This window comes from Cynocephalus volans, chromosome 9 (assembly GCF_027409185.1).
Source record: "Cynocephalus volans isolate mCynVol1 chromosome 9, mCynVol1.pri, whole genome shotgun sequence".
NCBI classification, from domain to species: domain Eukaryota; kingdom Metazoa; phylum Chordata; class Mammalia; order Dermoptera; family Cynocephalidae; genus Cynocephalus; species Cynocephalus volans.
In genome coordinates this window covers 818,193-833,889 of record NC_084468.1, presented here as the reverse complement: position 1 = coordinate 833,889, position 15,697 = coordinate 818,193, and the positions used below count along the sequence as shown (strand labels likewise).

At 42.1% G+C, this 15,697-nt stretch overlaps 2 protein-coding genes across 2 annotated transcripts in view; both read left to right on the top strand.

The window, feature by feature from the left end:
- LOC134386629 (transmembrane emp24 domain-containing protein 11-like) overlaps nt 1-11,824 on the top strand; it is a 37,389-nt gene extending 25,565 nt beyond the window's left edge. The window contains exons 3-5 of the mRNA XM_063108848.1: nt 9,808-9,933; nt 10,675-10,821; nt 11,675-11,824. Of these exons, the coding sequence (XP_062964918.1) occupies nt 9,808-9,933; nt 10,675-10,821; nt 11,675-11,824 (423 nt within the window). The remainder of the gene's footprint in view (nt 1-9,807; nt 9,934-10,674; nt 10,822-11,674) is intronic.
- A 2,113-nt stretch (nt 11,825-13,937) lies between these two features.
- Nucleotides 13,938-15,697, top strand: part of RNF212 (ring finger protein 212) — a 53,483-nt gene continuing 51,723 nt past the window's right edge. Inside the window, exon 1 of the mRNA XM_063108491.1 lies at nt 13,938-14,046. Coding sequence (XP_062964561.1) covers nt 13,938-14,046 — 109 coding nt within the window. The remainder of the gene's footprint in view (nt 14,047-15,697) is intronic.

The following is a 15,697-nucleotide window of genomic DNA, read 5'->3' as shown; positions in this document are numbered from 1 at the left end:
ATGGGCCAGGCCCCATCTGCTTTGCAGGTGCTGCAGCCTCACCCAGGCACAGTGGTCAGAAAAGCCACCTCTTCCCTCCTCCCGTTCCAGCAGGATCTTCCTCTAGTAATTCAGCAGGCTTTGGGTCTGTCTAGTTTTACAAACCTCTCCCTCACTGGGAGTTAGCAGAGAAGTAGAACAGTCACCATGGTCAAGTGGATAGAAAGTATATTTTGGAGTCAGAGCCAAGTTCCTTGGACAGGTTATTTGACTGCTTTGGTCCTCAATCTTCTCATCTGTATATAGTGGATGTAACAGAGATGTCCATCACCCACTGTGCCAGCCGAGGTACTCTCAATTGCTCAGCCCATCAACTCAGTTGTCATGGGGTACCAGGATGGCAGTGGACCAAAGCCTCATAGAACAGAACAGGACTTTCTAGCTGGCAAGGAGAGGGTGCTTGACGTAGACAGAGCAAAGTTCCCATTCTCATGAAACTGGATGACTGATGGGCTTAATCTCAGCATAGACATTTTGACATCCCCACTCATGTGGTGACTGAAGACTCCAATCCAATTGGACTACTGGACATGTGATTACTGCCTATTTAACAGTCTTCTCCTGGCATACCTGGCACCTCACTGACGAGTCCCACTGAAACCACTTCCCTAGCTCCAGCCACCTGTCAAGCTACCTTCTCCTCCCTTCTTCTCCATCTCTTGTGCTTCTTGTTCATATTCTGTTCCCTGTTATACCAAGATCCAATTCTCTTTTGTTCTTTCCCAGCAATCCTTGATGACTAATCTGAAAATCTCCCCAAAGCTTATTAAATCCAGAGCCAAAATTTTATTTGGGCTAAAAACCATCACACTGAAACCTGTTCACTGTTTTTAAAAGAGAAGGCTCGTCTTTCAAAAAACACAACTGCCTGAAACATCCCCTTTTAGAAGGGAGGAAAAATATTTTCATTCATTCTGCAAACAGTCAACAAATATTATAAGTCTAACATATGCCCAGCCCTCTTCTAAGAGAAAAAATTCTCACCCCATAGATCTTATTCTCCATTCGGAAATAAGATGACAAGAAACAGCTCTAGTGCCAACATTTTTACAACCTAAGATCCCCTTTTAAGATCCTTATCAGGATCCCCACAAGTACTCTGGCTATTCCTGTTTGAATCAGTGTGTCCAGGAGCACAGATTACTCCAAGTTTCCAAACTTGATCATGTGCCTATTTCTTGTGTCATCTGACTGACAGCCCAAGGGAATAACATGGCTAGTGGGTGAGCAGGGTAGACATTAATAACAATATATATTTACCATACAAACCTATACATTCTGTATTCCATTTTCCACTTCCAATATTCCTATCCCATTTTGTAGAGGAAACTTAATCTGTGCTCCTCTATTTTCATTTAGTCAAGATATTTTTAAAATTATCTTGAGATTTCTTCTTTGATCTATGTGTTAATTAGAAGCATGTTGTTTTATCTCCAAGTATTTGGGGATTTTCCTGCTATCTTCCTGGATTTCTTGGTTTAATTCTATTGTGGCCTGAGAGCATGCATTGTATTATTGCTATCCTTTTAAATGTATTAAGGTGTGTTCTATGGCCCAGAATATGGTCTATTTTGGTGAATGTCTCATGTTAACTTGAGAAAAATGTGTATTCTGCTGTTGTTGGCTGAAGTAGTCTATAGATGTCAATTATATCCAATCAATTGACGGCACTGAGTTCAACTACGTCCTTACTGATTTTCTGCCTGATGAATCTGTCCATTTCTGATAGAAGGGTGTGGAAGTCTCCAACTACAACAGTGGATTCATTCATTTCTCCTTGCAGTTCTATCAGTTTTTGCTTCACATATTTTGATGCTTTACTGTTACGCACATACACATTTGTGGATTATATTCTTGGAGAATTGACCACTTTATCATTATGTAATGATCCTTGGTCATTTTTCTTGCTTCTGAAGCCTACTCTATCTGAAATTAATATAGCAGCTCCATATTTCTCTTGATTAAGGTTAGCATGGCATATCTTTCTCTATCCCTTCACTTTTAATCTATGTGCCTTTATATTTAAAAGTGATTTTCTTGTAAACAACATATAATTGGATCTTGTTTTTTTGTTTTTTATCCAATCTGACAATCTGTCTTTTAACTGGTGTATTTAGACCATTGACATTTAAAGTAATTATTGATATAGTTGGATTAATATCTGCCATATTTACTGTTTTCTATTCATTGCCATTGTTCTTTGTTCCAATTTTTGTCTTCCACTCTTTTTCCTGATTTCTCTGATTTTAAATGAGCAGTTTCTATGATTCTGTTCTCTCTCCTTTCTTAGCATATCCATCATACTTTTTTTTAGTGGTTGCCTTGGAGTTTGCCTGTGCCTTTGTAGTCTTGCTCAAAAAAGTGCTGCCCACTTCCATTTCAAGTAGCAATTCTCCTATGTCTTTATCTAGTAGTTTCAGAGTTTCAGGTCTTAAGTTTAGGTCTTTGATCCATTTTGAGTTGATTTTGTGTATGGTGAGAGATAGGGGTCTAGTTTGAATCTCCTGCATGTGGATATCTAGTTTTTCCAGCACAATTTATTGACAAGGTTGTCCTTTCCCCATTATATATTTCTGGCAACTTCGTTGAAAATCACTTGGTTGTGTGTAGGTTTATTTGGGGGCTCTCTATTCTATTCCATTGGTCAATTCGTCTGTTTTTATGCCAGTTCCATGTGGTTTTAGTACTACAGCTTCATAGTATATTTTGAAGTCAGAAAGTGTGATGCCTCCAACTTTGTTCTTTTTGTTCAAGATTGCTGTTGCTATACAGGGTCTTTTGTGGTTCCATACAAACTTTAAGGTTGTTTTTCTATTTCTGTGAAGAATGTCATTGGCATTTTGATAGGGACTGAATTGAATGTGTAGATTTCTTTGGGTAATATGAACATTTTGATGATTTTAATTCTTCTGACCATGAACATTGGATATCTTTCCATTTATTTGTGTCCTCTTCAATTTTTTTTCACCACTGTTTTACAGTTTTCACCGTAGAGGTCTTTCACCTCCTTGGTTAAATTTACTACTAGGTATTTCATTTTTCGGTAGCAATCGTGAATGAGATTGCTTTCTCGATTTCTTCTTTGGCTATCTCACTGTTGGTATATAGGAAGGCTATTGATTTTTGTGTGTTGATTTTATGTCCTGCTGCTTCACTGAATTTATTTATTAGTTCTAGTAATTTTTTGGTGGAGTCTTTAGGGTTTTCTATGTATAGGATCATGTCATCTGCAAATAGGGATAGTCTGACTTCTTCCTTTCCTATTTGGATGCCCTTCATTGCTTTCTCTTGCCTTACTGCACAGGCTAGAACTTCTAGTACTATGTTGAATAAGAGTGGAGAAAGCAGGCGTCTTTGTCTTGTTCCAGATCTTAGAGGAAAAACATCCTATCTTTGTCTATTCAGTATGATATTAGCTGTGGATTTGTCATATATGGCCTTTATTGTGTTGAGGTACATTCTTCTATACCTAATTTGTTGAGGGGTTTTATCATGAAGGGGTATTGGATTTTATCAAATGCTTTTTCTGGGTCTATTAGAATGATATTTTTTCCCTTCATTCTGTTGATGTGATGTATCACATTTATAGATTTGTACATGTTGAACCACCCTTGCATACCAGGGAAGAATCCCACTTGATCATGGTGTATGATCTTTTTAATGTGTTGTTGAATTCTGTTTGCTAGAATTTTGTTGGGATCTTCATATCTGTGTTCATTAGGGACATTGGTCTATAGTTTTCTCTTTTTTTGTTATGTCTTTTTCTGGTTTTGATATAAGGGTAATGCTGGCCTTACCAGCATAGACTGAATTTGGAAGCATTCCTTTCTCTTCATTTTTTTGGGAAGAGTTTGAGAAGAATTGGTGTTTTTCTTTAAATGTTTGACAGAATTTGCCAGTGAAGCCATCTGGTCTTGGAGTTTTCTTTGTTGGGAGACTTTTTATTACTGCTTCAACCTCATTACTCGTTATTGTTCTGTTTAGACTTTCTAGTTCTTCATGATTCAACTCTGGTAAATTGTGTGTGTCCAGGAATTTATCCATTTCTTCTAGGTTTTCCAGTTTGTTTGCATATAGTTGTCCGTAGTTGCCTCTTATGAGGCTTTGTATTTCTGTGGTATCAGTTGTAATGTCCCTTTTTCCATTTTGGATTTTATTTGAGTTTTCTCTTTTTTTCTTTGTCTAGCTAAAGATTTATTGATTTCATTTCTTTTTCAAAAAACCAACTCTTTGTTTCATCAATCTTTTATATTGTTTTTTTAAATCTCTAATGCATTTATTTCTGCTCTGATCTTTGTTATTTCTCTTCTTGTATCGATTGGGGGTTTGGTTTGTTCTTGTTTTTCTAGTTCGTTGAGGTGTAACATTAGGTTGTTTATTTGGAGTCTTTCTTCTTTTTTGATGTAGGCATTTATTGCTATAAACTTCCCTCTTAGAATTGTTTTTGCTGTATCCCATAGGTTCTGGTATGTTGTATTTTCATTTTCATTTGTCTCCAGGAACTTTTTAATTTCCTTCTTGATTTTCTCTTTGACCCATTCGTGGTTTAGGAGCATATAGTTTAATTTCCATGTATTTGTATGGTTTCTAGTGTTCCTTTTGTTATTGATTTCTAGTTTTATTCCATCATGGTTGGATAAGGTAGCTGATGAGATTTCAATTTTTTAAAATTTGTTGAAACTTATTTTGCACCCTAACAGATGATCTATTCTACAGAATGTTCTATGTGCTACTGAGAAGAATGTGCACTCTACAGCATTTGGATGAAATGTTCCATAAATGTCCATTAGGCCAAGTTGGCCTGTAGTAGAGATTAGTTAATGTCTCCTGGTTAATTTTCTGTCTGGATAATCTGTCCTTTGCTGAAAGTGGGGTACTGAAGTCCCCAACTATTATTGCGTTGGAGTCAATCTCTCCTGCTAGTTCCAATAGTAATTGCGTTATATATCTGGGTGCTCCAGAGTTGGGTGAACATATATTTAGAGTTGTTATATCCTCTTGTTGAATTGGTCCATTTATCATTATATAATGACCTTCCTTATCTTTTTTTTACTTTCCTTGGCTTGAAGTCTATTTCCTCTGAAGTAAGTATAGCTACTCCTGCTCTTTTTTGGTTTTCATTTGCATGAAATATCTTTTCCATCCCTTCACTTTCAGCTGGTCTGTCTTTACCGGTGAAGCAAGTTTCTTGCAGGCATCATATTGTTGGTTCTTGTTTTATAATCCATTCAGCTACTACTCTGTGTCTTTTAATTTGGGCATTTAATCCATTTACATTTAGGGTTATTACTGATATATAGGGACTCATTACTGCCACTTTTCTATTTTTTTTTTCCCAGTTGTTTTGTGAATCATTTTTTCTGGTCTTACCGTCTTCCTTTGTGGTTGAGTTGTTTTCTCTAGCTTTACATTTTTCTTTCTTGTTATTTCTTTTCAGTATGTCTCTTCTAGGTTTTTGTGTTATGGTTACCACAAAGCTTACAAAAAACATGTTATAGTTATAACAAATCATTTTATTTGTTATTTTTTAATTTTTTTGTCTTTTTTGTGACCGGCCGCACCACACTCAGCCAGTGAGCGCACCGGCCATCCCTATATAGGATCCAAACCCGCGGCGGGAGCGCTGCTGCGCTCCCAGCGCCGCACTCTCCTGAGTGCGCCACAGGGTCGGCCCATAACAAATTATTTTAGATATAAAAGTTATTAGTCTAAGAAAAAAGAAAAAAAACAAAGCCAACTCTATGCTTTGGCATCATCTCCCCTCCCGTCCCCAAGTTTTGAAAGATGGTGGAATAGATGATTCTCAGCATCTCACCCTCCCATAAGTAACCAATTTACAAATATTATAAAGCAAAGACTGCCAACCTGGAGCCACTGGTGTTGGGGGAAGAGAAGAAGAGACCCATGGAGTTAGTGAAGGTGTAAGAGAGAACAGTGAGAGGGTGTAGGGATGGCACCTATTGTTCTGAGCCAGCCTGGTATGGAGGTGGGGACTAGTTGTTACACAAGGATCACAGCCAAAAAAAGCCATGGCACACCTCATGTAAATCTGCTTGGAGTCCATAGGAGAGAGGAGGACTTAGGAGCACATCATACCAGCCCACAGGCCATAAAGACCACCAGCAGGATTCTCCCGGTCCCACATAGGAGCAAGCAGCCACAACTGACTGAAGAGAAAGAGCTGCCCAGAGGCCAGTGAGTTATTGCAAGATACATGCACAAGGCTTGCCACATGGGAATTGGTTGGGCACAGTGTGGGCAGCTGATCTCAGTGGAAATCGGTCAGGGCAATAGAACTGCAGGGGGCTTAATCTGCAGGAAAGACTCCATCCTGGGCCAGAATTTCCACCCAGACCTGACCTGGAAGTGATTAACAATCTGCACAAAAAGCCATCCCCACATAATCAGTAGTAAATAGCAGTCTCCTCAAATGCCTAGCCATCAGCATAAAGATCGAGAAAAGACCAGAAAAATATGTTGCCACCAAATGAAACAAAGCACCAGCAATGGATGCAGAGGAATAACAGATCTATGAAATATCTGACAGAGAATTCAGAATAATCCTCTTAAGGATGTTCAGGGAGTCATAAGAAAATAGAGATAGAAGACTTAATGATATCTGGAAAACAATTCAGAAGCAGAATGAGAAACTTTACAAAGGAATTGAATCAATTTTACAAAAACAAATAGAAATTATAGAAATAAAAAATACATTGTCTGAATTGAAAATTTCGATAGAAAACTCTAACAGCAGATTTAATCAGGAGAGAATCAGTGAGCTCAAAAACAAAACATGAAATTATCCAATCCGAGGAGCAAAAAGAAAAAAGAAGAAAAAAATGAAACAAAAATAGAGCAAATATGGGACTCCCTCCAGTGAAACCATCTCCACATAATTGGCATATCTGAAGGAGAGGGAAAAGGAAGTGATATAGAAAGTATATTCAAGAAAATAATGGCTGAAAATGTCCCAAGTATGGAGAAAGATGACAGCATCTAGGTACAGGAAGCTCAGAGGTCACCAGTCAAATTCAATCCAAGGAGGAACACCCCAAGGCACATTTTAATCAAATTATCAAAAACCAAAGACAAGAGAATACTGAAAGCCGCAAAAGAAACACATAACATTCAACAAAGCCCCAATAAATCTCTCAGCGGATTTCTCAGTAGAGACCCTACAGGCCAGAAGAGAAAGGGATGATATATTTGGAGTGCTGAAGGAAAAAGACTGTCAGCCGAGAATTGCGTATCCAACAAAACTAACCTTCAAATACAAAGGAGAAATAAAGTCTTTCCCAGACAAACAAAAGCCAAGGAATTCATCAACATTAGACCTGCCTTACAAGAAATGCTACAGGGAGTTTTAAAATATGAAAGAACATGATGCTAAGGAGCAGCAAGAAAACATTTGAAGGTGCATAACTCATTAGTAAAGTAAATTCAGACAACCTCAGAATACTCCAATGTCATAAGGGTGGTAAACAAACCACTTTCATCCTTAGTATGAAAACTAAAGGACAAACTTAACAAGACACTAACACATACAAGAGAAAGACAATATTAAAAGGTGTATCTTGAAACCAAGACCACTTTCCAGTGCCACTTCACAGGTAGTGCAAGGGCCTTATAATAACATATTATTCCTAATTCTTCCTTCCTGTCCCTTGTAGCATTGCTGTCATTCATTTTGCTTACACATAAACTACAATCATTGGATACATTGTTGCTATTATTTTGAGCAAATTATGTTATATAAGAATGAGAAAAAGAAAAATGTTTATTTTACCTCCACTTATTTCTTTTCTAAAGCAGTCACTTCCTTTATGTAGATTTGAGTTTCTGACCTACATCATTTTCCTTTCTTCTGAAGAATTTTTTTTAACATTTCTTGCAAGTCAGGTCTACCAGCAACAAATTCCCTCAATTTTTGTTTGAGAAAATCTTTATTTCTCCTTAACTCTTAAAGAATAATTCCACAGGATACCAAAGTCTAGGTTGGTGGGTTTTTCCTCTCAACACTAAATATGTCGTTCTACTCTCTTCTTCCTTGCATGGTTTCTGAGAAGCCCGAGGTAATTCTTATCTTTGCCCCTCTATGGGTAAGATTTTTTTCCTCTGGATTCTGTCAAGATTTTTTCTTTATCTTTGATTTTCTGCAGTTTTAATATAATATGCCTAGGTGCGGGGGGCGGGTATTTGTTTTTGGCATTTATGCCACTTGGATATATCCGCAGTTCTTGGATACTCTGTTCCTTTTTGTGTGTGTCTCTTTTTTCTCTTAGTGTTTCAGTCTTGGAAGTTTCTATTGATATATACTCAAACTGAGAGATTCCTTCCTTAGCTGTGTCCAGTCTACTAATGAGTCCACCAAAAAAATTCATGTTACAGTGGTTTTTAAAATCACTATCATTTCTTTCTTAGAATTTCCATCTCTCTGCTTACATTACCCATTTTTTCTTGCATGTTGTCTACTTTTTCCACTAGAGCCTTTACCATATTAATCATAGTTTTTTTTTTTAAGAAATTCGCAGTCTGATCATTCTAACATCCTCACCACATCTGAATCTGGTTCTGATGCTTGCTCTGTCTCTTCAAACTGTGTTTTTTGCCTTTTACTACACCTTTTAATTTTTTGTTGAAAGCTAGATATGATGTGCTGGGAAAAAGAACCCAGTAGTGGTTTCCACCGAGGGTTCTGCTTGTGGGTTTCTGCTCTGTTAAGTTGTGATTCTTTGTATCCACCTGTCTGCATGTCTCTCCAATTTCAGGGTCAGCAGTTTGCCTTGTGACCGCAATTCTCTGATGGATCTGAAAAGAATTGCTGATTTTCAGTTTGTTCGGCACTTTAATTATTGTTAGGATGCAGTGACAACTTCTAAGCTCCTCCATGCCAGACCAGAATTCTTATACCTGTTTTTTAAATGCAAAACAAGATAAAATATACTAAGCAGAAAAGTTCCCTAACAAATAAAACCCCTACTAATAGCTTAGTGAGTGTTCTTTGGAATCTTTCTCTAAGCATATAGACACATATACAAGGGTACTTCAAAAAGTTAGTGGAAAAACAGAATTGAAAGATAATACAAATCCTTCCATGAACTTTTCAGGACTCCTCATATATGCAGATATACTTTTACAAACAATCCTTTTTACAAAAATAACATCTTATACACACTGCTGTGCCACAGGATTTCATGAACACCTTTAGTATAGATATGGGTCTAATATTTTCTTTCACTGCTACATAAGTTTTCTTTATTTGGGTTTGCCTAAATTTATTTAGTCAATCCCTTACTGGAAGGCATTGTTTATTTCAAGTGCAACTCTGCTATTACAACAACATCACACTGAGTATCCTCTTGTATATGACTTTGTCTACTCATATGTTTTCATAGAATAAGTCTATATACGTAAAATTTCCAAGTCAGTAATTATATAGATTTTAATTTTCAATATATACCACTAAACTGCTCACCAAAATGGTTGTTCAATTCACATTCCCACCAGCAGTATTTGGAGAGTGTTTATTCCTCCATGCTATCCCTGGGTACTTTTAAATCTTTGCCAATCTGACAATGAACAAGGATGTCTTACAGTGGTTTGACTTTTTTTATTACTAGTAAAGATGAATATTTTTCCATGTTTATTTGCCAACTGATTTATTCTTTAGGAAGTACACAATTTTTTACTGATTATATAAGGGAGATTATTTTTAAGAATGAAAAGTAGAGAATAATAAACTTAAACTATGGAAATTCTCAATCCTAGGTATTATTGTCAAAGTTATATGGCCCGCAAGGAACATTCTATTTTACTTCAGATTCACCTGGTGAACACATCATTTGCTTACGATCTAATTCTACAAGGCCTATGTCATTTGGAGGGAGGAAGCTGGTAAGTATATGCCTCCCATGTCCTCGTTGGTGAACACAGTGTCAGCACTATTCAAGCATGACATTGGTATGCAGAACCATTACACGCAGACTGCCTAGAAACTTATTAAAGTCTTGTGCCCAGATCTCAGTGCAGCAACTAAAGAGGGAGCTGGAGCTTGGAAGGGGTTCAAAGGAGAGCCACAAAGTTGATTAAAGGGTTTGAAAAATAAGAGCTGTGAGGGAAGGTTAAAAGAACTGTGATTATTCAGGCTTGAAAACAACTGAAGGCTGAAGGGTGAATTAATAATAGAATTCTAATAAGTAAAACTCTTACACGGTAGATGGAAACTGGCTATTTTCTAAAGGTGTTGAGAACAGGCAAAGAGAATTTATACCTTAGCATAAGAGATTTAGTTATATGTAAAGAAAACTTTCCTGATAGCATTAACCAAATATTCTCAGCACCAAACATATTACCTAATAGCAAATTTGACGTTCAGGAAGGTATAAATATACTTTCAGGTCAGTAGGTTACCACTCAATGAGATATTATTACAAGTAAGACTACTGGGTAGAATAGGAATAGAGTGGCAGCAAGGAAAAAAAGGTCAGGAACGAAGTGGTGCCCCACTCAGGAAAAGGGGAGAAGGGAGAGAGGAGGGAGGGGGATGATGGTAGGACACAAAGGAAGAGAAAGTAAGAAAAAAGAGTGGAGCTGTTTCAAAAACATGCTGTTTCTTCCTTTTTACTGTTTGTACAGCGGATCCACTTAGATATCCGAATTGGAGAACATGACCTTGATGCAGCCATTGCTCAAGCAAAGGACAAAGTTAATGAAGTTGCTTTCAAGCTTGAACATCTAATTGAGCAAATTGAGCAAATAGTCAAAGAACAAAACTATCAAAGGGTCAGTCGCCTACTCAGCTTGTCCTATCTCTTCGCGCCAGGAATGCACTTCTCAACCCAAAGCTCCTGCACCAAGGGAAGGACAAACTGCCTGTTCCTCAGTCTTTCTCTGTGAGCTAGAATGGTGTGGACATGCAGCGAGTGGGGAGAGACCAGTCTATCTTCCCTCTGTCTGCTGGACCATGAGCTCCTCTAGGAAAGAGGACTGTGGATCATTCACCCTTTTATTCCCTGTGCTTAGTGAAGGGGCCAGAAGCAAAGGGTATGAGTTGAGAGAATGAATAAATAGATGCTTCCAAATGTCCCTGCATGTTTGTAAAGGATCAAATATGCCCACTTTCTAAACCACAATTTTGTTCTTATGACCTTATTTGCTTTCTGAGTCATTGTGCTCAGTGGACACTGACTAGACTTGGGCTCAAATCTCTACCACTCACCTTGTGTTACCTCTAAGCCTCAGTTTCCTTGTCTGAAAAATAAGGATGGGTGTGATAATTAGATAAGGCATGCAAGTGCCTCGCATAGTGCTCAGCATAAAGACTCAAATGATGAAAATCTATCACTATTGAGTAATGTTCACTTTGCCTGATGGTAGCAAATAAAACGTATAAAGTTATAGATCAAGTTCCTGGTATTTTACACCAAAATACAAAGATGTGTTTTATAAGGTTGTTTTTTACTCTCTATACTTGGCTAAACAACAGACTCTGGCCTAGAAAATCAGATACTGCACTTTGGCTTAAGATATTAATTGGGTAATATTAAATACCTTGAATGCACACAGCAACTTTCCCCTCAAAATCATGTGTACTAAATGTGTGCAAACTAAACCCGTCTATTTCTCTTCCACTTAGGACCGTGAAGAAAATTTTCGAATGACCAGTGAAGATACAAACAGCAGTGTTTTATGGTGGGCTGTTGCACAAACATTAATCTTTACCTCAGTTGGAATTTTCCAAATGAAGTACCTTAAAGACTTCTTTGTGGCTAAGAAGCTTGTTTAAAATATTATCAATAAAGACAAATAACTTGCATAACATTTGAATTAATAAATAAAAATACACGCATAAATGTATATTACTTTTATGATTTCAGATATCAGAAGTTGAAATTACTGTTATAGCATTGTAACACTTATATTATTTTACCAATGTAGCTTCTGAATTTGATAGAATAAGCACATCATCTTATTCTTATATTAAACGTGGTATATAGATCAGCACTGTCCTAGAAAAATAAAATGTGAGCCACACAAGCAATTTCAAGTTTTACGGTCACCACATTAAAGAAGGGTAGCTTTCCTGCCTCCCGTGCTGTGGCGGTGATGCGCTGTGCTTCGGGCTCGGGGCTGGCGGGTGGCTGGGCCTCACCGCCATGTGCCCTCCCACGCCGGGGCGCCAGGCAGGGGAGGGCGAGTGCCCTGAGCCTGGTGAGGCGCCAGCAACAGCCGGGCCAGGTCTGAGGGTTCCGGTCCATGAATGCGTGAAGGACAGCGGCCTAGCATCGACCACATTCTCCTAGGGACCTCAGGAGGGCCCGAGGCGGCCTTCGGCCTGCGTTCTCCTGCCTGGAAATGCGGAGATTAGTTTAGGTGGATTTATGTTCATTGATCGTCGTCTGTACATGCCAGGGAGTTTGCAATATAAGCGACTTTTTTTCGTGTAAGTGGGAAGGGCCCCACCGTGTATCTGCCTTTACACCTGCCCTAGCCCACCGTACAGTAAAGTAACTCAGTGTAGAAGCCAAGTGCCATTTAAGGTGGAGAGCATCACAACTGTGTACAGGTGCAGAACTTGGTGGAAATTGAATGAGTATCGCCAACCTTGCAGGTGAAAAATGGGTCCTTGAAGTACAGGCACCTGCTAGCTGCATACCATCCGGGAGCACGGAGGTGACTTCAAGGATATCCTTGCTGAGGATTCTGAGAATTTGATCTTCATAAGAGTTGCTTGGATCACTTAAAAATGTTCAGGAGCCTGAGGAGTACTGAAATACTTACCTTTGGATAGTCCACAAATATACATTTAAAACGGTGGAGATATGAATAAATATTTTTAATGTGAAAAAAAGGTAAAAATCTTAGTACCACCTATTTAACCCAACATATCAAAAATATTATCACTTTAACACGCCATCAATATAAAATTATCAATGAAGCGCTTTGCATTCCTTCTCATACTAAGTCTCGGAGACCCCGGGTGTACTTTGCACCCACGGCTTACCTGGACTTGGCGCAGCCGCACCTCAAGGGCTCAGGGTCACTCGGGCTCACGGCTACAGCCCCGCACGCTGCAAGCGCGTCTTTTCCCTGCTGCATCCTCTCAGAAAGTCCCCCTAAAGCCCTGCTGTCCCCTGCCTCACACAGGGGAACGGCCGGCCGGAAGCGCCCTCTGAACGCACGAGCCGAAACCCACACGTGGACGGCCCTCTGGGACCCGGCCTCACGCGCCTGGTGTAACTTCTACCAAACCTAACCTTCGCCTACTTCTTTAACTTTTAATTTCGAGACCATCATAGTCTCTCTGTTAGTTGCAAACACAGTCGCGTCCGTTCCCCGCTTCCGCCGCCTCCTACTTTCAGAAGGGATCTTTGTCCCTGGGTCAAGCCCCGTCCCCGTCCCCGGCCCGGGCTTTCTCCCCGGCCTCCTGGTCCTCCATCCCCGCTGCACGGTGGGCCTGGAGGCCCGGCCCGGGTCCGCCCCGCCCTGCATGGCCCGCCGTGGCCCGCAGCCGACCGCAGGAGCAGCTCCTCAGACGCGGGCCGGGAGTCTCCGCAGCGCGGCCGCCTCGCTCTGCACCTGCGCCATCTTCCCGGCGCGCCCCATCGCCGGCACCCACGGGGGCGCCACCACGACGGGCTGCTCCGGAGGAGAATGTCGAGGATTGCAGCGATGGGGGAGGGACGGCAGGGCCTCACGGCGTGTCCCGCCTCCCGGACGTCTACCCAGAACCACCTGCGAGGAGCAAAGTCAGGCTCACGCCTCCCCCCCTGTCTGGCTTGGTACGTTCCAACCGTCGCTTTTGGCGGGAGAGACGGCGCGCTGCGCTGCGCAGGCGCAGAAGTGCCCGCCCTCGGCCCCAGCGAGGCCGAGTCCGCCAGGCGACGTGGGCTCGCGGCATGGCCAGCTGGGTGTTCTGTAACCGCTGCTTCCAGCCGCCTGGCCAGGCGTCGTGTTTCAGCCTGACCAGCTGCGGGCACGTGTACTGCGAGGCCTGCCTCAGCAAAGGTCAGGGCCGGCGACCCTCGCGCCCGGCAGCGGCGTCCGCGGGGAGAGGGGCGGCCCGCGGGTGGGGGAGGGGCGTCCGCGGGGAGAGGGGCGGCCCGCGGGTGGAGGAGGGGCGTCCGCGGGGAGAGGGTCGGCCCGCGGGTGGGGGAGCGGCGTCCGCGGGGAGAGGGTCGGCCCGCGGGTGGGGGAGCGGCGTCCGCGGGGAGAGGGGCGGCCCCCGGGTGGGGGAGCGGCGTCCGCGGGGAGAGGGGCGGCCCGCGGGTGGGGGAGCGGCGTCCGCTGCGGGGCGCCGTCGGGGGCTGTGGAGGGAGCCGGCCGGGCGGCCCGCGGGTGGAGGAGCGGCGTCCGCGGGGAGAAGGGCGGCCCGCGGGTGGGGGAGCGGCGTCCGCTGCGGGGCGCCGTCGGGGGCTGTGGAGGGAGCCGGCCGGGTGGCCCGCGGGTGGGGGAGCGGCGTCCGCGGGGCTGAGAGGGAGGCTCCCGAGCTCGTGCGTCTGGAAGTGCAGACGGCCTGGAACGCGCTTGGGGAGCCACTGGCGGGGAGGTCATGGGCCCAGATTCCGGAGTGTGCGGAGTGCGGAAGACGGAGGAGGAAGGAGGAAAGGTTAGAGCCCTGTGGAGAGCATCTTTCTGAAGACAGTGAGTAAAGATAGGAGAAAGATGTTGGGTAAAAAAATAAAGCAGAGGTGTTGATGAGGTGGACATCCCAGTGGAGTCAGATAACTGATGTTTGGAAGTGTCCCTGGGCTAGTGACGGATCACAGGCGACCTGAGGTAATGTTAGACTGATGGAGATGCAAAGGCGTTCGTGGTTGGGTGCTGCCATGCCAAGGCTCGGAGTGCCCTGGCTTTTGAGGCCAGCAATACTCAGGTTAAGGGCTGGGGCGGGGGGTCGATTTCCAGGTACTTGTGGCTCTTGAAGCCTGAGGCCAGCACGGGTTCTAGGAGCCTCAGTTCTTTCCCTCAAAAAGCCACAGATGTTGCGCCTTGGAAGCATTTTGCGCAATGGAAGCACACCGAATCCAGGGACACAGAAAGAATTGTGAAAAGGGATGGGCCTCTGGGCAGATCCCTGACTGTAGCTCTGTAGCTACGCCAGTGTTCATTGCTCAGAGGTAAGCCCTCCTTACGCTCTGGTGCTTATGCTTTCAGACCTTTTCTACAAGTGCAAATTTTTAAAACAAAGATGATGCACTGTGTATCATCTAGTTATCTACTTTTATTGTTTACTGAGACATGGATCTCTTTCCGTGTTAAAATAAGTTGGTATCATCTTCTTTAAGGTTGCGTAATATATCTTTTAGTTACCAGAAAGGGTGTGTCCATCTGTATTCCGAGCATCTACTCATGAGTGCCATTGTCCTCTCCTTTTGCATCTCTTATTAGTGGCTTTGGATTTCCTTTCAGATATTTTTTGGCTATTTGCACTTTTGCTAATTGCTCATTCGGGTTCTTTCGCAGCCTTTTATTGGAATGTTACTTTTTAATTAACTTGTAAGTGCTATTTATGTACCATGTATCAAATCCTTTGTCTTTCTGTTAGCTGCACATAATTTCCTCTATCACGTCTCTTAATTCTCCCCCAATTTAGATTTTTTATGAGTCGCTGGGTTAATCTGCTGCAAGGCTTCTGACTGATGGTGCATAAGAGGAA